The sequence below is a fragment of the Lepisosteus oculatus genome, chromosome 1 (assembly GCF_040954835.1).
Source record: "Lepisosteus oculatus isolate fLepOcu1 chromosome 1, fLepOcu1.hap2, whole genome shotgun sequence".
NCBI lineage: Eukaryota > Metazoa > Chordata > Actinopteri > Semionotiformes > Lepisosteidae > Lepisosteus > Lepisosteus oculatus.
Genome location: NC_090696.1, coordinates 69,873,751 through 69,901,270, shown reverse-complemented (window position 1 = coordinate 69,901,270; position 27,520 = coordinate 69,873,751). Strand labels below are relative to the sequence as shown.

The 27,520-nt window shown below is 33.2% G+C and overlaps 1 protein-coding gene across 13 annotated transcripts in view; it reads left to right on the top strand.

Annotated features, from left to right (window-relative positions):
- The window catches only part of adgrl3.1 (adhesion G protein-coupled receptor L3.1), a 340,584-nt gene extending 313,277 nt beyond the window's left edge, over positions 1-27,307 (top strand). For 4 of the 13 annotated variants that reach the window (XM_069192140.1, XM_069192139.1, XM_069192126.1 and 1 more), the window contains 2 exons: positions 9,537-9,633; positions 25,115-27,307. In XM_069192140.1, coding sequence (XP_069048241.1) covers positions 9,537-9,633; positions 25,115-25,914 — 897 coding nt within the window. In that variant the 3' untranslated portion in view covers positions 25,915-27,307. Of the gene's footprint in view, positions 1-9,536; positions 9,634-10,117; positions 10,151-14,940; positions 15,070-23,010; positions 23,063-25,114 lie in introns of all 13 variants that reach the window. The other 9 variants (XM_069192119.1, XM_069192108.1, XM_069192099.1 and 6 more) reach the window with 5 other exon arrangements.
- Positions 27,308-27,520: the final 213 nt, after the last annotated feature.

Genomic DNA, 27,520 nt, shown 5'->3' with positions numbered 1-27,520 from the left:
TTTTGTATAGAATAAAAATAATTTAGAACTGTCCTATTTGCAGAAGAAAATTAATTTCCATATGCCCTTCAGGAAAACATTCAATGTTTTTTTTTTTTGGAAATACAGTCCAAGGTATTCAATAACACAACACAGATTCAATTGCATATGAATTAAACCCTACCCTATATCTGCTTCTCACCACAGTTCCTGAAAAAGCATGAGATGAGCTGGTGATTCGTGCAGGTTTTGGAATTAGAAGTTCACTTTACACAGGTCATAATGTGCTTTAACATAATGTGGGTTGACTGTAACAATTAGCCCCGTTCTTATGATATATATGTTAATTGACACATTAACAGCTGATTATGATGAATGCGTAGTCAAAGAAACATGGGTAATGGAGAATGATGTTGAGAACCACAACACTGGTGGATCTGTGGCTTTCAGAGAGGCAGGAAAATAGAATGAGGAAAGTGTAACTATATATCAAAAAGAATATTTAGTATCTTAGCCTAGTATCTTAATAACTTAGCCTGGAGAAATCAGGGGTCATAGGATTTATATGTGTCAGACATATAAAAAACAACATTTGATGGAGTAGATGGAGGTATATAGGAGCATAATACAGAGCTCCAGAGGCAAATATTGATTCAAATTCAACACTTTGTAATGAAATTAAAATATTTTTGAAAAGGAAGAAATTTGATTTTTTGGGGGACTTCAACTTCCCCCACATATAATGGGGCGATTCTAAAGGAGTGCCAGTAGCAGTCAGAAACAGAAACTTGGTTTCTGACATGGTTAATGGCTGCCTTCTTACTCAGTTTGTCAGAACACCTACAAGAGGGGATGCCTGTATTGATCTAGTATTTTCGAATAATCAAGAGAAAGGGATAAAAACTGAGGAGAGATAACTTTGCGGGAACTGTGATTATAATAAAGTGTGCGTAGAACTATCCTTTGAAATTAAACTGTAGAGGTATAATCCAAATAAAAAATAAAATTTCTGGAACATAGACTGTGAAAGAATGACACAGATCCTAAGAGGTGTGGAATCTGTGGTAGCTATGGCGTCATTGAAAATGGATAACAAAAGTTTAAGAGATTGTGCTTGAAGCACAGAATAGATTTATGCGTATGGTAAATGAATCAAAGGCTAGAAGCCAAAATGGTTAATCACAGTAGGAAAAATATAAGAACAAAAAACATTTTATAATGATTAAAAATATAAAGATGCAATTAATGAAAAGCAAAATAATTAATTGCAAGTACAGCTAAAAGGATATTGAAAAGGCCAAGAGAGAGAGAGACAGAAAGAGATAGAAAGGAATATTGCAATGGAAACTAAAATTAACAGAATATGTTTTCTTTACTACTTTAACAATATGCCTCAGGCAGTGAAAGGACAAAAATTTGTATCTAAAAGAATTAGCATAGAAGAGGCAGCAGGGATTCAGACACAAAAGATAAACACATCTTTTGGCCCTGACAGTTTACTGTATTTTTTTCTGAAGGAAATAAAAGCCATTAACACAACTCTTCCAACAGTCAATCTAGATAGGGATAGTACCTGTGGATAGGAAAATTATCATCCATAAAAATGGTACCAAACTTAAATATGTTTTTTTTTATATATTATAATATATAATATATATTAGAAAAGGGTATCTACCTTATTACAAATAAACTAGAAGATCACCTGTATGTAAATAAGATCTTAAGGGACAGTCCACACCATTTAGAAAAGGTAGAAAATGTAAGGTTTGCTTAACTGACTGGTAAGAATTCTTTGAGAAAGCAACAACAATAATACACACACTCAGAGCATACAATATTGTGTGTTTAGATTTTCAGAAGGTTGGTGATAATTTTTGTTATAAAAGATTAATAGTTTAATTACAGATAGTATGTATTTTGGAAAATGTACACTGTGTGCTTGGACTAAGAACTAGTTAATGAATAATAAATCAGAGAGAGCACAGAGAAGAGGCATATCCTGTAGTTAACACCAAAATTGGGGTGTTTAATTAGTGGAGTAAAACAGGAGTCTCTGTTAGTGACTCTAAAATTTCTAATTTTAAATTTGGGTATAGTTAATAAATCAAGTTTGCAGACAATACTAAAAAAAGAGGATTAGCAAACAATATAGCAAAAAATTTAATTCAAAGATTTTAGATAAAATTCAAGACATCTGGGAGAAGACATTTAATGCAGACAACTGCAGGGTATTACATATACTGTAGGTATCAATAACAACACTACATAACATATCTATATAAATGGGAAACACTGAATTTGAAGAGGCGAACAAAATATTGGAATCAATAGCTAGCAGTGTAGGATATAAACCATAGGATGTTATGTTAAAATTTTGCAGTGTAAAATTAGGACATCAGAATACAGTGTTTACATATAGTTTTATTAAACATATTAAGAAAAAAGATATTGTTGCTCTGGAATAAATCATAAACACAAGCATCATATGTTGCAAGAAGTTTACATCCATTGTTACTGACATTTTGGGTTCCATTTGTTATTCTCATAGTGATTTTGTTTCTGTATATTTTCATTTTATTGCACTCATGTGAAAGTAAGACTTAAACTTATGTCAGTTAGTAAATGGCTCCCATAATTAAGGATTGCTGAGCAGCATAATCCGTTGGCTTTAATTATATGTGCTGGTGTTTGGTTAAATGCAGTCAGTGGAGAGGTGGTATTTAATGGTCAGACCAAAGGTTTTGAAATAAACATGTAATTAACACAGCATATCACAAAGACATTTCTTGTGACTTTCTGTGATTGGACTCTCAAAAATATGAATTGCAATTGGAAAAAAACAATTCCGCATGTTTAGTATGACATATCCTGTCATATGTGATACCTGTAAATGTTAAGGTACTAGGGGCATTTTGAAAATATCCAGATTTTGTTTCTCAGTTGTCAGTATAGTCATAAACATTTCTGATTTACATTTAGAACTACACAAGATATAATGCTTCACGTGTACCTACTATACTTATCATCATACTCTGGGCATCTCAGAATATTCCCTCCATTATTAAAGAAGGTGTTCCATGGTGGTTAAGTAAAATGACATGGACATTGAGGTGCGTAAGCACCTTGACTGTAATAGAGGTGACAGTAGTTAAAAGTCTCAAGTCTTTTAACTAGTCCCTCTTAAGTTCACATCACAGCATTACTGATGAAGCACCACCTTGCACAGTGTTTCCAGTTGTTATTTCATCTTTTGTGCAATTTCTTGTTGAGTAGCTGAAGGAGAAAGATTTTGCAGGCTGTACACATTTTTTTTTGCTTTTTTGTGTGAATATTTCTTATCTCTGACTCCCTCCTGACCCTGTATTGCATAGAGCATATACAGTACCACTGAAGCTATTGTTTGATGCTTTGCAAAGACAAGTGGTTTTTGGGGAGGAAATTCTGGATTAATTTTGTTACCATTGACTTGGCATCCTCTTTTACTTCATATTATTACACCATCCCACTGTAGTTGCCCAATCTATTTCATCTTCTGTATCCAGTGTGTATAAATTACACACTGCTACAAATGCATATGGATGGTCTTCTCAAAAGGATACAGTATGTGTTGATCTCTAGGTTACTTAATATCCCTAATCACAGGTCTTCAGACTACTATACTCAGAGTTTCCTATGTATGTGTACTGTGGAATTGTTTGTTGTATTCTGTATCTCATACCTAGAAGTGTCAGTGTTTAAATCTCTTCACTCACTCAAACACATTAGACTTTGCCAAACATTAATTCCTTTATACATTTTTCATACTTTTCACAGTCTTGTTTCCATACTCTCTGAGGACAGTCACTGCTTATGTACTGTATATGAAATATACTATATATGTATGTAGAAATGTGTTATTAACACAATATGATCACCATTGAAGAGATATTTCATAACTTGAATTGCAGTCAATAATTATTGCAATGATGTTCTGTTCTGTTATGATTTTAACAGAAAAGCAGACTTTAAAAAAATGAGAAAGAACAGATTAGGGTGATTTAAATAGGGAATAAGTAGAGAATACAGAAACGTAGTGCTAGAGGCACAGCTTAAATTTAAACTAAAAGTTAACAAATCACCATGTAGAAAATGTTACCTTAAATGGTTTAATATATCATTACAGAAAAAAAAAATAAAAAGAAAGAAGATGCTTCATAAAGAATACAAAAAGGACCAAGCACCTACACTACACTGAACTCAAAAAAGATATCAGAAGACCCAAGAGAGAGATAGAAAATTGTATAGATATGGGAACTTAAACTAATACCAAGGGCTTTCTTAAATATTACTATAGCAAAGAAAATATCAGCAAGGAAAGAAGTAATTTTTTTAGAGGTAGAAATAGGTGTATTACAGAAGGCTAACAGTAAATAGCATAACTTTACATTGATTATTTGACACAGGAGTTTACAAAGGAGAAAATTAATAGCATGCCACACAATCATTCACAACTCATTGTCAGTTCAACTATTCCGCCTTGCCAGAGGGAGTCTTAAAGGGACTAGGAGAGCTTAAATCAAGTAGAGCAAACATATTTGCCTACTTCAGTTTAAGGAAACAGGAAAGATAAACAGGTGATAATAGGTGAATAAAACATTTGGATATATCTTCCAGAGTGGAGAATTAACATTGTGGGATTTCACATTTAAATTGGAGCATGTTTAAGTTCGACCACTTAGAATACACTAATTTAGACAATATGCTTCAAAAGTTATTGATGCCTTAGAGGATTTACAAAGGAGAGTAACCAGACATATTCCTGGATTGAAGGGAGTGTTATACCAATTCTGACTAAACCAACTGTTTGTAGTTCAAATTGCCAGTTATCTTTTGTTACATGAGGATATGAGAGATACACAAAGGGAAGATGTATACATATAGGCATAGGAAGTGTGTGAGATTTGGATCTCACCTTCCAACCACTCTCTTCTCAACTATGTGAACTGAGTTGTCTATATTCAATGTTTTTAACATTCACATGCATCTTAGATTGCTGTGTTCATTAATCCATAGTAGACATTTTACCATGCGCATTGTTTATAGTAACAGACTAGTAACTTGTAACCCACACACAACAAATTGTGATCAGAGACCTGTGCATTTGTCTGGGTTTTTTGTGTGACTAGCATTTTAAAATTCACAGTATGTGCACTGTTCTTCTGGTCAAAATGATATGTTTTGAATCAAATGAGCTTCTACAAAGTTGTTAGGGGTGGGTTTGATATACTCAGAGCACATTGATATATAATGAAAGGAAAGGTAGTGAGGCCACCAATTCTCTTTTATCTCTTTTATGAAAGCTCTGGGGAAGAGCTCTTGTTAATGTAAACTGCATAACCTTAAAAAATAGGTGGTTGCATGCTGTCAACGGCTTTTTCCCATGTGGTATGCTGTATTGTATTGTAACTGTATCAAGCCATTATTTTGATTCAGATATTCACCTTATTTTGCATTTCCCATAATGCACCTTGAAGACTGTAGGGATACTCTGCTGTAATAGAATAGCTGATGGGCTATACAATCTGTAGGTTTCACCACAGCCTCAAGGAGAGACATTTCTTTGCCATATTCAGTTACATGAAATTATTGCACCTTCCTTTTACCATCGCTACTATTCAAACCATCACACAGTGGAAATAAATAAAAAAATACTTGCAAGATTATAGCAAAAAGCAAAGAAGTGATCTACATACATAAATGTGGCAACGCAAAGAAATGCAAATTAAGTAATGACATTTATGTAGAAGCTGATCTGCAGTCAGAAGGACCAGCATCTTGATTTGAAAGATGATATAGTTCAAATACCAGCAGCAGCCCAGAAAGAAATTACTTATTTTTTTATGTAGGCACCTTAACTTATATTTATATTTACATTTTATTTCTGAACAACATTAAAAAGCAAAATGTCTCTTCTTGTGGATTTTTTCTCAACAACCAACATGCTGCATTTCTGAATATTATTTTTATCTTCAATTCAAGCAAATTTAATTTGAACCCTTAAGTCCAGAGTAACTAATTTCTTGCCAAATAAATAAATAATCCACATTTGGCTTTTTAAAGAGTTATACAATGGTGGGAACTTATAAGAACAAAAAAGAGAAAAAAAATCAGCCTTGTGCATCAAAAAACTATTTTATCTGTTATAAGACTCCCAGTTCCCAGTATTAGAGTTCTAGCATATTTAGAAGGTGTTGTGAGGAACAGACAAAATGTTGGAACAAGTCCTAATTTTGTAGTGTTCTACACTGTAGCCCTACACTCGTAGTGTTGGACAGGGCACCTGAGACATGGCAATAACTCATAGCAGATCACATTCTGTTATGTTAATTTATGTAAATGGATGTTTGTGACGGAGTATAAAGATTTATTCAATATGTAGATTAATTATTCCCTTTTTGGGGGGGGCTTTCTGTTTCTCCTTGTTCTCTGTGCAGTGTCTGTTACTTCAGATGCATGTTCAGGGTCACTCTCACACAGTATTCTTCTTAATTCACAACTCTGCTCATAAACCTTTGACATGTCCTCTGCACATATATTACAGGCAGTGAAATAGACTAATTAATCACAAGCTATATATTTATTTTATTAAGTATTCATAAATTTGGTTTGGTTTGGAGTGTGAATATCAAGCAAGAGTGCTAAAGGGGTGTTCAATTCACCATAACAGGCTAAATGTACTTTTTTATACATTTCCTACTAAAAGGAGGATAGTTGAGTTAGAATACACCATGAGTATACTTATCATCAGTCTTATGCAAATTGGGAAATGTAAGTCCTGAAACTTTACAGATTTGTTCTCAATGAAGGATTAATAGGTCACTTAGGTCACTTTGCCTGTATTATGCTCTGAGACTCCTATGCCATATCCAAATCCCATGCTTCTGGAGTGGTCTAGCTGAGGTTGTGCCATGCTTCTTATTTGAATTCCTGCAGACAGTTCTGCTGTTCTGTGTCAAGAGTAATCTGAGGGAAAACCATCTGAAAAGCCTCCCTTGTTTTAGTCGGCAACTGCGTCAGCTGCTGTTCTACAACATCCTATACAGTGTGAGCAGTATTTAGTTTCTCCATGCACATTTTTAAGCATACAGCAGACCTTCAGCAGACCTTGGTTCCCAAGCTCTTCCCAGAAGGTCATGGTTTTTTATCTTTTGTTCTTCAGTTTCTTCTTTTAGTTGAAGAATCTGTCTCTCCTTTTCAATTTATTTTGACTGGGACTCTGTAGAATGGATCTTCTTTTTAGAATGATGTTTTCTCTGCAGCCGAGCTGGGCCAGAAGACACTACTCCTGTGCATATCAATCCTCCTGGTGGCCTCTGTGCTGGAAACTTGGATCTTGGGCCTTCTTATTGGCCTGGAGGTTAAAATCTGATAATTTGTTAGCTTAATGCTTAGTTTATTTAATTGCTTTTAAGATGTGCGTTCACTTTCAGATTGGTTAAAAGCAGCTGGCTGATCTGTGTGTCACAGGTGGCCATCGTGGACTCCAACCATCTTGTTCACTAGCCATCAGAACTCTACTTTTCACCTTCAATTCATAACAGGTTTTCCAGTTTTGCACATTGCCAAGTTTCTTTATGTTTGGCATTCCAGTAGTAGTCACCTAAAGGAATGTTTTCTTTCACAACACCCAACTGTTCGTTATGCCTGTGCTGTGACTTAGTTGTGTGGTCCTGGCAGCTTGAGCACATGTGATACTGTGAATCGGTGAGCTCAATTTATCCTTCAGCTGGATACTCCTTTGCCACTTCTCCATTTGACTCTTCCTTTTTTCCACTGCAGAATTTTTCACCATAAGCTTTGCTTCCTTGAGTTTAGAGTCCACATTAGGGACATCAGCACCTAGGACATTAACCTACTTCCTCAGCTTTAGAGACTCTTGGAAAGCAAACAGGACATAGCAACCCACTGGAGCCTCAACACTCTCTTCCACCAAATTTCCAGGGAACTTGTCCTGGAAACTGACTAAACTTTGTTTGTTTTCTGATGTTAACTTGCATCTCCATATCCTCATGGTCAGATTCAGATGTGCTGTAGCCATTTCAGTTATTCCTTTGAATTCATACTTAATAAATCCATCAAAATAGATTTTTGTTTCCAGGATAGAACCATTTATGAACCCTGCTCACTGGTTTGACAGCTCCTTGGAACCCTCAGATTCCCGATTTTAAATATAACTTAACTAATTGTCTTCTACCAATTGGTCAGATGTTTGGGGAAGGCAGGTCATTCCCCATTGCCTTCTAGTGAATTAGGTTCAGAGAATTTGATGCAGGACTGTACTATACAAAACTGCCAAGTAATGCAGTGAATCCTTAAAGTACAGCTGCTGCGTTTGGTTATCAGAGAAAATCGGTACAGTGTCAAATGTTTATTAACCCATTTGTTCTTTTCTGTGCTAATCATACTGTAGACATATTATAGACAAAGACATTTCATTAAATACAATGATAACATGATAACAATAATAACATTGTCGAGACACGATATTGTTGCCATGTTGCTACCACAACTCCAAATTAGATATGTCACAATACTGTATAACGCTTTATGAATTATATATATATTTAAATTCCATACAGTATATAGAATTATTAGTAATTGTGTTTAAATGGTAATTAGAAAACTTATTTTTATTTTAGATTTTAATTATCATATATATTATACAATGGTTTAAAATCATATCTTATTTAAAAGCAAGTAAACGTAAAAAAAAGAGATCAGATTAAAAGCTTCGAATGTTGATTTGAATGTTGTTTTTTTATACTGTAAGTTGAATTGTAGCTGATACAAGTGTTCACTTTGGTGAAGACTGCACTATAATTATATCAATATATTTAAATGTGTAATACTTCAATTTGCTATAATGTTGAGATATGCACCGCTCCAAACATTTTATTATTTATTATTAGTTTAATGATCACTTGCAGAACAGTGGTATTAACAATGACATCTAAATAAAGGCAGTCTGCAAGAACAGTATTACTGTATATACTGTAGCTGATGTACTGTATGGATAACTGTGGATATCACTTCACATAATTCTTTAATGTGTGGAACATTGGGTAATGTAGTTTATTTTTGTCCAAATATTCAGCTCATGGTCCAAATTAAAAACTACATGCTGTACTTGGTGAGGGATGCAATCCTTGTCCTGTTATAAATATACCCTTTAAAATGATTTAAAAAAATTAGTAATTGTTAGTAAATGCAACTCACTAAATCCAAATGAATTATAAATATTTGTCTTTTGTCTTTGTCCCTTCATGTTATAACTAGTACTGAAAATATATACTGTAACAAGAGCTGGGCAGGACCGGCAGGGTCCTCAAGGTGGGGGAAGAGGGAAAGGGGGAATCAAGGGAGATGCTAACACATTTTTATTTGGTTTCATACAGCAACATCAATAATCACATCAATAATCTAATCTGTTTTACTTTTTGTTGTGTAACACAAACGTTACAAATCGGTACAGCATTAAATGTTTATTAACCCGATTATGCTATATTTATGTTTTCTAGAGCCGAATCCGCAGGATGTGGAATGATACCGTCAGAAAGCAGTCTGAGTCTTCCTTTATTACAGGCGACATAAACAGCTCAGCATCACTGAACAGAGGTAATAATGGAATTAATCAATGCAACTTTCTCCCTCTCAGGCTATCAATGAAAAAATCATGTTTCTCCTTTCTACTATTTAATGAGGATTTAAAGCATTGTCCCTTAAAGTCCACCTTCTAAAAGCTCATTCCAGCACCAGTAGGTTTCTGTTTACTGATGGCAGCAAGTGGCATTCAGATATTCCTTATAAAAAGTATACAAAGCAATGCATGTTAAAAAGATTTTGAAAAACTGTTAAAACTGAAAATGATAGCAAGTGAAAAAGAATGAATGCATTTCAGAAATAAGAATAGAGGTCATTCTTTCAGAAGATTTTGGTCACGTATTATAGCACTGATTTACTGCAAGATATCTGGAAATATACTGTGGCATTTGCAGAAGTGATCCAAATGCCCATTTAAATCTAGAAATGAAAAAAATGTTGCTCTATTGTTAACTGTATGGATTTTTGTTTTTACTTTTCCATGACGTTCTGCAAACAGAAGGGCATTTTCCATACCCAAGCATACCAGAAGGTAAAATGATAGCATCTCCTAACACTTTGTTCATTTTATCTATAATAAGTTAAGCCCTTCTTATGAGACTTTTGCAGCAGTGGCCTTTGGCAAAAATATGATTACATGGAACAACAGACGTAATTTTAACAGAGACAGGCATGTATGAAAATAGAAAAGGTCAAGGATGCAGTATTACTTTAAATTCAACTGCACATGGATAAACCAAGCACTATTACATTATTTTCATTTTAGAGCACCACAGGTTATTACCTTAAAACACAACCACACAAATTTAAGACATAACTGTCACAATATGAAGTGTGATTTTATTCCCTTGCACCAATTATCATAAAATGCTGCATTTGTGAAAACATACAAAGCACAAAGTTTTTTTCCTTCATAATTTTTTATAACTGCATGTGGTAAGATTTAGTCAGCCAAACTGGCCTTGATAGAAATGTTAAGCTATCACTCTTACCCGGTAGGTTAGTAGCTTAGGCGAACATATTTTCAGTCAGAGAAGGTAAGACTGTAATACACCTGAGGTAATCTTAAAAGTTCTAATATTACTTTTATGTAATTTTAGAGTTATAAATTGGCTCAAGTACAGTGTGGCCATCATTCAGTGTGACTTCTGCATGTTTTAATTAATTGGGTTTTCTTTTAATGATGAATTAAATTTGAATGATTGTACAAGATATCATACTAAGGCACACTTCCTGTGTGTGCTTATTATTTTTCGAGTATTTATAGTTTCTGTTTCTTATTGTGGTAATAAAACTCACCATCTACCTGCCTGTCAGGAGAATTAGCAGTATTGTTCTTGAAAGCAGACTCAATGAAAAAGTAAAATTCTATCTGTAAATATTGGTAGTAATTGTAAGTTACAAGAATATCTTTAATAATAAAGTCACTAAGAATAAAAGACAAACTTGCATGATTGGAGATATTAAAATTAAAATGCTAGTAAAAATAAAGCCCTGCTCATTTTATATTTGATTATCTATAAGCGAATGCCTTCCATTTTACATGAGATCTTTAATGAAGATGCAAGTCCCTTGATAGAAGGTTGTGCCCTACACTCCACTCTCTCTAAATCTGCTAGGAGCTGAGATTCACTTAGACACTAATAAGCTGTTATAATGATGGATTGATGTTATACTGAGAAAGTAAGTGTCAAGATCTTAATAATTATGCACTTAGTCAAGCAATCCAAAGTTATCTGTTATAACTACAGTAAGAAAATAGTGTGTAATAAGATTTGTGAGCCACGTGTGTTTTACTGTAATGCTCTCAACCATAACCTAAACTTGATATAACCAATCATGTAGCATTGAAAATTAAAGTACCAAATGATCTTGTTCAGATTGCACATTATGACACTTTGAAAAGTATGTTAATGACATCATAGCCAAACTGAAATAGTTTGTGAATTAACATATTTTGTTCTCAGTATTTTTAACATCGATAAATTATTCAAGATACACATTCAAATATATATATATGAATTGAAAACTTATATAAATAGTATTAATGTAGTGAGACTAAATACAGTATAATGTATTTTAAGCTTAATTTAAATGTCTTTCTAGTAGTACAGTATCTGTACTGACTGGTAGATAAAATGTGAAATGTTTAAAATGTGGGCTTCTAACATTTTATGGTGATTCCAAAACCTTTCGGGAGACTATGCACCTTTTATCCACATCCGTTTTTATTTATCCTTTTGAATATTCTGAGATTAATTATGAATGTGCATTTGTATTGAAACCACGTTCTGGTATTGAAGATTTAGCATTTTTTGAGAAATCTATCTTAAAGCAAACATTTGAACAATGATTTGAGATTTATAAGAGACTAAAATTAGGCTGCCAACTATGGAAATTTGTGGTTTCCTACTCACATTAAGTGGTGTATCTTATTCCCGTTAAAGAATGACTAATTTCCCTATTTCTGTATGTCATACATAGTCTGTACATATTGCACACAAAAAATACATCTTTTGGAAATAGGATAGAATATTTTGCAAAGATTACAATCATCTAGAAGAAATCACGGCAAAGTAAAATATCAATGTAAAAGTGGATACACAACTACTGTAATAGACAACAATTATTATGATGACAGTCACTTGAATATATACGGTATTTGCAATTTTCACACCTGACAAATGAAACAAATCAGAATTGGATCTAGATTGTCTCAATAGAATGCAGGGTGATTTCAGAGACTTACAGTTGTCAGAGATGTACCACTCCTTAAATCGGTAGTAATTCCTCTGTCAGGCACTGTGGCCTTATTATCCACACACAATAGTTTTGTTAGACAGAAAATGCTAGAAAGGTTCTGCCAATTTTAAATTACAATAAAATTAAACAAATCAAAGCATTAACTAGATGGAATTAGTTATTCAATTAACAGTAATTCTTATGAATGTTATTTTTTTATTCTGAGCATTTTTTGTCCTAAACATGTTTATGTTTTCAAAGTCCTCTAAAAAAGCCTTTTAGATTAAACACAGAGTAGGAAAAATAATACATTTAAAATGGGAATATTGAGAATTTACAATAAATGATGAGTGCAAGACTCGGAGCCTCGTTTCCAAAAGGTTCTTCTGCAATAAGCTGTACCTTAGCAATAAAAATATGTTTCTGTGAATGTGGCCTGTAATCTGCAAGGAACATATGTAACAACCTAATTTTTAATGCAAGACTATATTCAGGACCATGCAAAATTACTGTTGATTAAAATAAAATAAAAATTAATATTCATGTTTTTGTTGCACATTATGACCCTGAGTGTAATTGTATTGTAATTGTGTTGTATTCTTCTAATGTTATTCCCACACATTAAATTGCCACTTAATCCCTATTCAGGAATGTTCAACATCCTATTTAAATACAATTTTTTAAAAATAATTTTAATTTAATGAGCAAATCCTTAAGGAGTTTCATAACATATGTTATATGTTATTGCCAAACTACCAAGTATTATAAAATATATACTGTATATTATTTTTCCAAAGATTAGCTCTATTAATTTAATTATTAATTATTAAATGATTAATTTTAATTAGATTGTGCTATTATATAATCATTTTCACAGAATATTTTATATTGAAAACAAAAACATTTCATTTTATCTAATGACGTCCTTTCCAAAATAACTTAATTATTTTATATTTCAAGTATAAAAGGCACTGTTTACCTTCAGTACAGTCATATACATTCACCGTTGTTTAAGGACATGTTTGCTTCACAGAATCTGAACACCAAATAATTAGCAGTCCAGAGAAATTGCCTTTAAGGAGTGTATTCTAGTTTATAATCTCTTATAGTATCCATAATATATAAATCACCACAAATAAAGTTTTCAAATGATTTTTTCTGGAATGTCTTCTTAACTTAACTTACTTACCCTTACAAAAACACTTTGTAATAGTAATGTACAGTATTACATTTCAAAAGTAACTTTCCCCAACACTGATAGTCATACATGCTTGTTACCAATACATAATGTGTAAAGCTCAATCACTGACAACTATGTTATAAAAATTTACATAGTATTATGAACAGTATAAGCAATGTAAATAGTACGACAGAAATAAATATACAAGGGATCAAATAAATGAACATACATTCTGTATACTAGAGTGCACATTTAGAAGTCTTTAAAGAAGGTTAATTGATTCTGAAGAGTCATTGAAAATATTTCCACCCATTTAAGAGACATTTATAAATTACTGGTTATAGTGGTAATGTCTAGCATATTTTTAAACAGAATTTTCACAAACATTTCTAAAGCTTTCAGTGCTTTACAGATAAATCATCACCTACCCACTCAATAAATATGAGTTTTGGTATGATTTTTTTTTTACATTCTAGAACAGGATTTTATATAAATAAAAAAGATGCAGATATGCCTGGCAGCAAGCTGTCTTGTCAGGTTGTCTAGAAGCTAGCTTGAGTTGGGCTCTAATGTTCCTTGTTACTAATCCACATACAAATTATTTGCATGCTTTAACAGAAGTGACAACAGGGCTGACAACAGGGCCTGGTGTTACTGTATATAAACTGGATTGTAAAACTTCATTTTACTTGCATGGATACAAAAAAACAGCAATAAACACACAAAAACTAGCACTTCTGCAATGACTCATATACATATACAGTATTTTGCAGTAAACAGTGAGTTTGAAATTTGAAAGCTTTTCTTCGCTTGCTGCTAGTCAATGATCTGTTTGAGAAACAGCTCAGTCATAAGGGTCACGTTAACAGCCAGCTCTACTGTTGCTCCTTCAGAATTGTTTGCTTTTTGGTTCATTCAGGTGAAATGACTATTTGAAAGCATGGGGAGACAATATATGAGAATAGAAAATAAACTCTGGTTTGTAGGAAGGTTTGAATGTAACTTATTAAAAAACTTTTTTTAAATTTCCCAGATATCATTCACAGAAAAGGTGTAGGTTTGCCTACTGTTGTGTGTCATTGGTCTATTATGCCTATGCGTGGTCTGTACACTGTTGCATTCAGCCAGCATTTGTTACATGTCTAAATGTGAAGGCTTTGAGGAAAGCATCTCTACTGTTTTTGTGCTTTTTTCTAAAAAGTCATTGAAATTGTTCTGCTTTTGTCCATATAGTCTATATAGACTGTAGTCATGTATTAGTCTATTGTCAATCGATCAAGCTTGCTGCTGCTATACCCGAAGAAAAGAAAGAATATGACTTGTCATTTTAAATTCTTTTCTTTAACCGCATTTGCCTGATTGACTCTTTTTCTTTCTTTGTCTTTATCTGGCTGCTCCAGGAGCCATGGCTAACCATCTTATAACTAATGCTCTTCTCCGTCCTCATGGCACTAACAATCCTTATAACACATTGCTTGGGGAATCGGCGGTCTATAACAACCCTTCTGTGAGCATGTACAACACACAAGGTGTGCTAGACTTTTTCTTAATAATGTTGATAGTTGTAGTTGATTTGGCTAATATGGGCTCTGATTCCAAAACTCATGCAGCTGCTTCTCATTTAGGCTTATTATATGGTATATCATGGGTTTCAGTGGAGGGTTTAGGCTACATATGACCTTCATTATTGCAATCAGTGCAGTAGGGTCTTGAAATACCTTATTGATTATGTATATTTAGCATTTAGTTAAACATATCTCACAGCCTATTTGGCAAGAAATGAAAAGATTTGTTTTCTTTCCATTGGGAACCAGATATACCTGCCTTTACCTGTTGATATTTTGCTACACGTTTCTGTCTCTAAAGCTTGTGTTGCATGATTTATGTATATGTATGTATGTTCTTAGTATTCATTACATCACGAAAAGTTTAATACTTCATGGTAAGTTATTCCAAAATCGCTTTTAACATAACTTATGTATTTTTTCAGTGAACTAGTTTAATCCAATTTAACTATTATAGTCATTTTAAGTATGAGATATTTTAATCTTAATACTGTTAGTTATCAGGTACTATATGGTAAAATATTTTCATGCTGCAAGTGTATTTAAGTTTAGATACACTATATGAGGATGGTTAGCAAAGCTATAGATAAAATGGGGATTATGTATACTTGCCTGGGGACTGTCAAAATGTTTAATGCTACTTTTTCTTCTTACGTCTGCAGCCATTAACATCATAAATAATCTTACCAGGACATTTTGGTATCAACAATAACAAAATAATTAACATTTTGATTGTGTGAAACACTAGATTGCATTTATTTACCTTCACCATAAATTATGGATGCCACAGCACTGATTAATATTACAGATTAAAAGATTTATGTAAGTGATACCACTTAATGATGATACCACTGATAATACAACAATAGCAGGGTAAAGCAATTTGGGTAATCTGCAAACAGACATGGACTAATCTGCATTACGTCACATGAGTAAAATTGTAAAGCCTGCTAGAACTCTCAGACTATCAAACTTCAGTTAAATTTACAACTCACACTTCTGCACTGTCATAAATCTAGCATTAAAATAAGAGTTTCAGTTGATGGGTATGATTTACAAAAAAAAAGGCTTCTGCTCACAAAATTGTATTTACTCCATTTTAATGTTTATTTCTACTATAAATTTACCAAACCATGATTTATCACACAAAGGTGTGTCTGAACTTGAACATCTGTATTAAAGGAGGAAAGCAGTAGAACTGCAATTGAATGTATGGAAAGCAAAATAGTTTTGAAAGTATATGTAAGCATTGGATCTGATCTAATGATTCTTCAGCATAAAACCAAACATCAAGAGCACTCCATCTCCTCAACAATATACTGTAAAAATGTTAAACAGCAGAAACATGTGGCAAGGTTAATAAATGTAGTATTGTGGGCCAGAATGCTTAGACAAGTCAAGCTGCTCACTTTAGAATGTGACACTAGGTTAAGCAATAACCATAATGCCCTTTAAATGGCAATTACAATTGTGTTTAGTAGCTTAGTACTTGTGTTAATATTTATCAGATAAAAAATGAAAAGATATAAACCTAATTATAGACTGTTACAAAGTGCCTTAGGACATAACCTCCTTTTCAGATTACAAGTAATCTTTCTTGAATTCTGAAGATTCAGTTCCTAGAGACCCGCTTAAAGAACTTACTCACTAATATTGAAAAATTGTAAAATCATGTAACCATAAAAATCAAAGATAGCAAGCAGTCAAATATTAACGGATTTATTGAAAATTCTAAAACATATCTCAGGTTGCCGAGCAATTATTTTTGGATTCATCCAAGTTTATTTGTATACAGAAACCCTCCACCTCAAACATGAAATGATAACTTCCCACACAGGTCAGCTTTCTGCCATATAGATGCAGAAAGGAAGATATTCAAATTACTTCTGAGGTCACTGAGAAACTGCAAAAAGAAATGCAGCAATGAAACTTGAATCAGTATAAATTTTTATCCAGTACAATAAGATTTGCATTAGCACTTGTCCTGCAATGCAGATTTCCTAATTCATGTTTTTTTTTTTTAAATATGTGGAAAAAACTGCTACAATGTTTAATACATTGTAAACACAGAATTGAATGCTAATTCTTGTGTTAACAAAAAATTAGACATTTTGCTGCATTACTTAATGTATTTTAAAATGGAAACAACTGAATAACCAGTTAACTGAATAATTGTATAGAAGTTTTCTTAGTTTTCATGAGATATGTTACAGGAATATATTTTCAGTTAACTGGTGTAAAGTTTTATCAGAAATCAGATGAAGCCTACAAAAATTACATCCGTCTATTTTGTTTTGTTTTTTATAAGCTTGCATGCTAGAGGCAGATCCTTGCCGCAGTGCCACATATCTGGTTTTCAGTAAAACTAATGGAATAGAAAGGAAAAACAACTTCACTGATGTAAAGGAGGGGATTCAAAGTGTAAATACTGGGTGAGTGACACTGTAGAGATGGCTTGCTTTTAACACTGTGCTCCATAGAGAAAATAAAGATAACCTTCACTCCTCACACTGTGATTCACACTGGTTAAATAAAAAAGTCAACATGAGAGAGCAACAAGTTGCCATTACTTTTACATACAAATGGGTACATCATATCTTATGTGGAAATGCTTCCATACTTTGTAAAAATCTTTTGACCATTCAACTGAAAAAATATTATGAAATACCTTTTGGTTTTCGTGAGTCGTTAAGCATTTTTCTTGAAAATACAGTCATCACAATGTTACTGAGACAGATCACTAAAATGCTTCATCACCTGTTCTGCTTTGCATTAGCTTTTTTTTTCCAAAGAATTATTATGGAATGGTACTCTCTCAAGCACTAAAAATTAGAGCAGAAATAATATGTTGTCTTCTGAATTGCTGAAGGCTGTATTTCCAAGACAGATGTGTTCCAGACAGACTTCACCAATGGAACATACCATTTTTCAAATGCAACATGGAAAATATATACAATGCATATACTGTATACTGTATATATTTTCCTCCAAATATATTCTTGATAAAGTTGATTTACAAAGAAAATGTAAGTGCTGTATACATTAATTATTTTTGACAAAACAAATATATATTGTGTTGTGCATTTCATTTTGATAGTGCACCTGTCACATTTATCAATCTTAATGACAAATATTTCTAAATAAAACATGATCAGATTTATTCACATCCCAAGATGTTTAGCTAATCTTGAGAGGGTGCTACTTATGTTTACGGGGTCTTCTGAGTTCCATTCTTGGATTTTAATCTTCCTGGGAAATCCATTGTCAAACAGGATTTTCTGGTTAAAATCGTCTTAAACATTGAACTCCATACTGTTTAACAAGAACCCAAAACACATAATTATAAGTATTAATAGTATCTGTGTTGTTATTGTTAATTAACAGCCTTGACTAACAATGAATTACAAAATAGAAAATCTCCAGAAACACTGATTATGTTATAGTAAAGTTCTCTAATGTGTAATCAAATATACAGATTTGAGAATAATAGCTAGAATGTCCTTTTCAATACCCTGTTGTAGTGATGTTGCAACATAAATTATATATTTACAGTGATTATATATATAGTGGGGTGAAAAAGTATTTGTTGATTTCCTCTATTATGGCAAAGTTCTTACACTGAATGTTTTCAGGTCTTCAACCAAAATCTAATATTAGATAAAAAGGAACCTGAGTGAACAAATAACACATTTTTTTGCATATTTAATTTATTTAATGAACAAAGTTATCCAACACCAACTGGCACTGTGTAAAAAAGAAATTGCCCCCTAGTTAAATCAACCCAATTAAAAGGATAATTTAGATTCAGCTGACTGAATACAGCCAGCCCTGCCCAATATGAACCTCACTTATTTTGACCCTTGCCATCAGAGTCAAGTTGCCAGCACAAAGATTCAACAGGCACATTCTGCCACTATCAAAGTAAAGTGATCAGAAGAAAAGTTGATGATATCTATCAGTCTCGAAAATGTTACAAAGCAATTTTGGCTCTGGAACTCCACTGAACCACAGTGAGAGACATAATCTCCAATGGAGAACACTTAAAACAGTAGTGAATCTTCCCAGGAGTGGTCGGCCTGCCAAAATTTATCCAAGGGCACAGCGTCAGATCATCCAGGAAGTCACAAAGGATCCTAAAAAAACATCCAAAGAACTGCAGGCTTCTCTTGCCTCACTTAAGGTCAGTGTTCATGACTCCACAATCAGAAAGAGACTGGGCAAAAATGGGCTTCATGAGAAAGTAGCAGGAAGAACATAAATGCTCATCTCATTTGTCAAGTAGCACCTGGATGATTCCCAAGACTTTTGGGAAAATATTCTATTGACAGATGAGTCAAAAGTGAAACTTTTTGGATGACATGGGTCCCATTATGTCTGGCATAAAGCAAACACTGCATTGCACAGTATGAACATCATAAAAACAGTCAAACATGGTGGTGGTAGTGTGATGGTGTGGGGATGCTTTGCTGCTACAGGACCTGGACGACTTGCCATAATTAAAGGAGCCATGAATTCTTCCCTGTATCATAGAATTCTTGAGGAGAATGTTCAGTCATCCATCCGTGAGCTGAAGCTGAAGAGTAGTTGGGTAATGCAGGAAGACAGTGATCCAAAACACAAAAGCAAGTCCACATCAGAATGGCTGAAAAGAAGCAGAATTTAAGTTATGGAGTGGCCTAGTCAAAGTCCAGACCTAAGCCCAATAGAGATACTGTGGCAGGACCTGAAACGAGCAGTTCATGCTTGAAAACCTACCAATGCCAAATCTAGCAATGTAAAAGAATTATAGGAAGCATTTGGTTGCAGTCATTGCAGCTAAAGGTAGCGCAACCAGTTATCACTTTTTCACACAGGGGATATGGGTGTTGGATAACTTTGTTTATTAAATAAATTAAATAATAATAATAATAAAGTGATATTTGTTCACTCAGGTTCCCATTATCTAATACTAGACTTTGTCTAAAGTTCTGAAAACATCCAGTGTAACAAATATGCATTAATAGAGGAAGTCAGGAAAATACTTTTTCACGATAATATGTATAGTAACATTATATTAAATGCAATAAATGTCTAGTGCAGGATTTTAACAATATAGCTTTCATTCCTCAAGGTTCTTAATTAAAATAGTTAATAAATATAATTCATCATAACAACTATAGAACAAGCAACATATTTTTCTACAGATTCTAAATAACAACTATTGTGTTGCCTAGGTATTTTGACACATTTTTGCTAATATGAAAATTGTAGTATTCAGGTCTTGAAACTGATTGAGCATGATAGATGTGTCAAAATGAACACAGGGAAACAGAAGAAGAATGCTGCATGTCATAGTTGCCCTGTTCAGGTGTATATTGTGCCCAGTCCTATACTTTGTCTTTTTTCTTACCACTACCATCTCATTTAATCTGTAACTCCTATTTGCAACTTTTATTCTGGCTCACAACAACAATACTGTTTTATTTTTTTAATGAAATGTACAAAAAGATCATTCAAGACTGTTTATATAGATGTGTTCATTAATTACAATATCACATTTTCTCCAAAAAAGACGACAGTTAACACTAAAGGAAAATCGTATGCAAACAAGATTGAATGTAAACCTTGAACTTCTTGATGATGGGCAGTAAAAAATATTATCGTCTCCATACCTGCGAAAGCCATAACTATGTATAAACATGGAATAGACTTCATTTCGGTTGGATGATAACTCCTTTTACATTTAAAGTGAATTCTAGAAGTGCTTGGCAACTTACTGAGGATTTGCAGAATGAATGACCAAAAAGCATCATAGGAATACCATACATTTTTTTTACATTAACAGGGGTATAAATAAATTTAAACACTGCATATTTCACAATTAATATAATTTTTATTTATTTTTATATGATGCTAATATGTATGTTACTCCTTTTTAGCAATTAAAACTGTTGGAAAATTTTGATCTGCACTTGCATTTTCTTTACTAAATCACGTTTAATAACACTTTATCAAGGATATGAATACATTTGGAGATAACTTTTATAAAGTTAAGTTCTAAGATGTTTATTTTCAAAATGCTTTTCAAACAATTTATGTATTAGTTAATTAAACAGTAGTCCACATTTTCACATTTCCTGACCTTCAATTGGATAAATTTTCAGCTTAAAAGATTTAATTATCTCAGTAAAACAAACACATTCTTAGGTGATATCTACCTGACCTGAATAAATAAGCTCTTTCTATTGTCTATAAAAAGAACATACACTACACAACAGATTACATTTCAGTATATATTTCTGTGAATTAACTGCAGCCATCTCTCAGAAAAATATGTATACACATGGGTGAGAACCAGCCTGAAATAGAGCTTAATTGGTCATTATCAATGATTTGAATGAATGACAGGAAGTACATACAATTTGACTGATAATTTGAGTAGTGATCTTTTTGCATCACAATGCATATAGTCATCACTTAAAGTAGCCCTAAAAATGAGTAAAAATCTAATCATTTTATATAGATTTACTTCACCATTGTAATGGTACATTCAGATCATCTGATAAGAACCTACAATAGTATGGTAACTTTCTCATCTCTTTAGTCTGGTTGAGGGTGCTTTGGTGGAGGGTGTTTCTGTAACAGTGCTGTAATGTATTAATTCTTATGAATTAATCCTGATGAATAAATTGATCTATTTTCTTCTGAATTAATCAATTTCCTTGTTCATTTTTCTCTTCAATGTCTCAACCTTTTTTATTATTCTTAAAGTGCATCCATCTGATAAATTCAAGTTATTATTATTGTGTTACTAGAAGCATTGGGACAACAAAAGATAGATGTTCAGAAAAGAGTTATATATGTATTTTGTGTTATAGAAAAAAACTTTTGGTGTTATTATGAAGTGGCAACAGTGTCATTCCTTGCTCAGTGCTGTTTCTTGTGCAGAAAAAATGGTGGCATATGTGTTTTCTTTCTGACTCATTAGTTCTTCTCAGTAAACTTTGTGTAGATACTGAGATCTGTACTTCTCCTTTAACCGTTTTTTCCTTCCCTAGTTTATAATGTGGTCCATTATCTCATTGGTAGATGAACAAGCCATCACCATGCTAGCTTAAACCTTACACAGTGACTACAGATACACTTTGTGAGAACAGTAACCCGAGTCCAGATAATGAGAAACACTAGCATCGTCACAGGAACCAAACCTACACTGTAATGTCAGGACAATGTACTGCATTCTGTCTGAGCACTTATCTGAGCTGATGCCATACTAAGACTCTGCCATCAGATACAAAGTGTAGCAGGATTCGGAATTCCTCAGGATGGATCTCCACTGATCTGTAATCCAGTTTTAGTGACCTTGGGGCCTCTGTAGTGATTTCTTGCAGTATAATTACAGATGGCTGCCCTGCCAACAAAATTCTTATGTAGGCAGTTTTCTACTTTGGCAAACCTGCAGACACACATGTGTGGACATGGTCTTTGGTATAATCCATTACTGGCATAGCTGGACTTGTCCCAATTCTTGTGGTAATATGGTATAAATACTCAATACTGTGTGCATTCAAGAGCAATGTAGGTTTATTCATTTAGGTAGATTGTGACATAATCATACATGGAAGACAGGTTCAAGCAAATAAAGCATCACCCAAACACTTAAAGTGGATCATTACTTTTTCTATTTACACAGTTTACAAAAAAAACAAGTTTCAAAAGATAAGTGTAACGTACATTTTGTAGTGTGAATTATATTGCATTAACTTATTGTACAGTATGTTTTTAGACACTTATTACAAGGAGCAGGGATGACCTTTGCACTTCTCTGTTCTGCACATCATCAGTTTGCTTTTATTCATGTTTCCTCTATTTGTCACTGTAAGCTTACTTGTGTTTTTCTTTCCTTTCCTTCATGCTGTCGTTTAGAGCCCTACAGAGAGACAAGTATGGGAGTAAAACTAAACATTGCATATCAAATGTAATTGACCTCAGTTTACTTTCTTTTCACTCTATGCTGATAAAGGGGAGAATAAACGAGTCATTTTCTAAACTATTGTTCTTTCTCAATTACAGATTTAATAATTGTCTGACACCAAATTCTAATTTGAGTATTGAAGTTGTTGTCTTGCTATATATAATTACAATCCTTTGAAATGCTGCCTTTCTCTACCATTTCTCTACAAAGCACAATGTTATTGAATTGTAAAATATGAATCTTTTCTATAAAGCTAATGAGACGTGTAGCACTGAATCCATATAGCTTATGAAATTCATCAGCCAAAGCTACGATTAACATGATATCATTGGCATAGCATCATGATTGCTGTATTACATTTTGCAATTACAAACCTCAATGCAAGATAAATCTGTGGCCTGTGTTTGATTGTTATCTAAAAAAAAAAACTAACATCTGGGCCAATCAAGTTGAATTTGTTAAAAATAAACAAGTGTGTTATTAATTACGAATAATGTGAATTGCTTCATTCTCAGGACATTTGAATTTCTAATCACATTAAAATGTGAAATTAATTGTTTGGTTTAGATTAGGTTTTTGTGTATTTGTATTTGTATTTTAAAACAAACAAAAGGACCTTGTATAAAATATACTTTACTTTTTTCCTTAACAGGAAACAACGGATTTAAGTTTGCATTGATGTAAAAGTAAACAGAAAGTATTCCATCTGAAGTTTCTAATTATGGTTCCACACTTTCTCTGCATGGGAGAGAACAGAAAGTCCTACTGAAAGTTTTTAAAGATAAAATAATTACCATGTGAACAAAGGCCCGTATTTATCACTGCAAAGAAAAATGTTCTAGCGATGCTACCAAAAGCACTAAAATATGTTGGGTTTTTTTTTTCAAATTTTATTTACTAGGGATTTTTCTTTCACAAATGATATTTAAACTATATATGAAATTAAAAGCTTTGTTAAATAAGGGCCAAACTAACTTGGATTCAGACAAAAATATATTTCACATTGAAACTAAGCAATAGCATGGTCATTTACTCTTTGTTTATAAATGTGATGAAAATGTTTTTTGCTGTGGTATTTTTATGTCCTGTCTATTGTGTTTCATTGTGAGTTTATACATCTGGTGTAGATGTGAATACTGTGGCATTTATTTTTGGACAGTATGAATCACCCTCTGATATACAATTTACAAATAAAATCGGGAAAAAAAACAGGAAATGTTTACAATTTCCTGTCCTCATAATACATTCAATAAGTATAATATTACAGTATCTGTCAACTATATTTTTGATCAGGAACCTAAGGTAAGGCTATCTTAGTATTTACTTTTCATTTGGTATTTTGACACCTTCTAAACCTAAATGTCTGTTCAAGGTATTTTGCAGACCAGCTATAAATTAAACTATGTCTAATTTATGTAATGGTCTTAATCAGTTTCTCCATTTGATCTGAGTTGTCCACATAGTGTATAGGACCCTAACATTAGATTTTTTGAAGAAAATGTCATCTCAAAGACACACAAATTTAATTAAATGTATGTCGGTCAGAATTCTTAAAGTGTTTTCATTGAAGAATAAAGGAGATGATTGATCACACCGTGCTTTAAAAAGAAAGATGCTTTACAATTAGAATAAATTTAACAAATGCTACAATGGTCCAGTGGGTAATGATGGTGTTATGAAACCAAATGAGAAATAAAGGACATGTGCCAAAAAACAATGGACATCGTTCCTAACCTCCAAGCTGTTTTAAAATATTTGTCCCTAAAAGTTTATAAACATTAAATTTCTTTAGGTATGAATTATTTATCTATTTTGCATGAACATGTGATTGTTGTAGTGTTATGGTTTTTAAATTCTTTATTCATTCATTAACCAAAACAATGGAATATATATGTACAGTATTAATAAATACAACACATTAGGTAGACTGTGAGTATATTTTAAAATGTAAAAAAGAAAATGAGTTTTCAAACAGTTTAGGATATAGTTATTGCTGTTAAATGTCCTGGTATTCAAAGTTCTTCATTTAAAATAGCAATGTTTCCTGTCTTTCAGAGGGAATTCTGAACAATGCCAGGGATACAAGTGTCATGGATACTCTACCACTGAATGGTAACCACGGCAACAGCTATAGCATTGCCAGTGGTGAATACATGAGTGACTGTGTTCAAATCATAGACCGTGGCTACAACCACAATGAGACAGCACTAGAAAAAAAGATTCTCAAGGAACTCACATCCAACTATATCCCTTCCTACCTGAACAACCATGAGCGTTCCAATGAACAGAACAGAAACCTTATGAACAAGCTGGTGAACAATGTCAGCAACAGCAACAAAGATGATGCCATTGTTTTGGATGATGCATCTTCTTTCAACCATGAAGAGAGCTTGGGCCTGGAGCTCATCCGAGAAGAGTCCAATGCTCCTTTACTTCCACAAAGGGCTCAATCCACTGAAAACCACCAACCCCACCACTTTACCAGGAGACGAATTCCACAGGAAAACAGTGAGAGTTTTTTCCCTTTGCTAACCAACGAGCATACTGAAGAAACACAGTCACCTCACAGAGATTCCCTTTACACCAGCATGCCTGTGCTTACCGGCATGCCTGTCACAGAAGCCAATGGCACTAAGACCCAGAGCGAGCCTCCAACAAGTAAAAGTAGTGACGTGGATGACGTTTATTATAAAAGTATGCCGAACCTGGGCTCACGAAACCATGTCCATCAACTACATACTTACTACCAGCTGGGCCGGGGCAGCAGTGATGGATTTATAGTTCCTCCCAATAAAGAAGATGCATCTCCTGACGAAGCAAATCAGGAACCTTCCCACTTGGTCACTAGCCTATAGATGACAGTTATTTCCCATGGTTTCTTGTTCTGATCAACTGTAAGCAGTGGTAAACATTTTTCTCTGTGTTCTTAAAATGTTGATGCCATTCGAGAACTGAAAAGGATAACAGACTTATAGGATGGCTGAGGACATTCCTGCATATCTCAGTTAAGAAGAAAAAAGTTCCTTGAATGGATTCGTGGTGTTCAAGGGGTTAACCATCATTCTTAGGATCTCATCTGTAATGCTTACTAGCATTTTGACATCCCAATGGAATTACAAACAAGGCCCAAAACTGTCTGCCATTAGTTAAGTGTTTAAAACAAAAACTATTTTAGTATACTTCTGTATCCATACTGGCTTTTTTTAAATTTCTTCCTATCTGGTGAATTACAGCGCATTTTGCTGTGAAGATCCTGTGAGTTAGAAACAACAATGTTTTTGAACAAAACCATGAGGGGACTCTTTAACATAATACAGTATGCTAGAGAGAGAGCATATTTTATGTTTTTGCTGTAATAATTCCAGTTATTAAGAAAAAAGAAAAAAAAACTAATGACAAAGAATTCTAAGAAATTTATATGTAAATGTACAGATACTAGCATTGCACATAATAGTATGCTTTTTCTGTTCCTCCAAATCCTTTGTCTCTGTAAATGTAGTGATTATAGCATTTTCTTTCTGTTGTGCTGGTCTTGCGGGTTTATTCTACCAGTAGGAGCGAAAATGTTTTATTCTTTCGTTCTCATTTTTCCTATAAACTGCATATTCACTGAGCAAAACACTTAATGAAGATCATTTTCTAGCAATCACTTTGGTTTTCAGAACCATTTTTAGTTTAATTTTCTTAACTGTCTCGAATTTTTTAATCAAATTATGTTCACCCACAGTGGAAGTAATGGCAAACCATTTCGAAAATTAAGCTGAAAGCTATCTTAAAAAGTACTATAGAATTAATTGAGCAGCAATCAGTCTTTCAATGGGCTTGTACTCCATGACATTAAGAGGTCTTCGTTTAAAAAGGCAGGGCCTGTGCATGTCAGGAAGAAAACAGACATTCTACTGATAAGCATTAGGCACTTGTACAAAGATGGAAATGTTTTACTTATTAAAAATGAGCTTTCTGGAGAGAGTAAACTGAAACCGTCTGATCTTTTGTTTTTTTTTTTTCCTAACAGGAAAGTTATTTATTTATTTGATAAAACATATATATATAAAATTTAAAAAATAACGTTGAATTTCAGGTGGTAACAGATTTAGCAGCACAGGTTATAGATTTTTTATTATGATTATGGCTATTATTTATTCATTTTGTATGGTTTCTGAGTTGAATGACCTCATAACTAATATTTGTTGTAAAAGTGAAACTTGTTTGCCAGCAAATAAATGACTGATTAAGATTTACAACATACCAATTATAAGGGTTTGCGTTTTTCTGTGGTATTCATCGTGTGTGGTATTCAGCTATGTGTAGTTGCTCTCAAAATGGCTATTTCCTGAAGGGTGCATCAGTAATTTCAGCTTTTTGTGCCAACAGGTGAAAGACAACTTGCATTATGGACTAAAGTCACATATAAAAATAAACCTTCATATTTGTAACATTTCAATATGAAGTTCTCAGTTT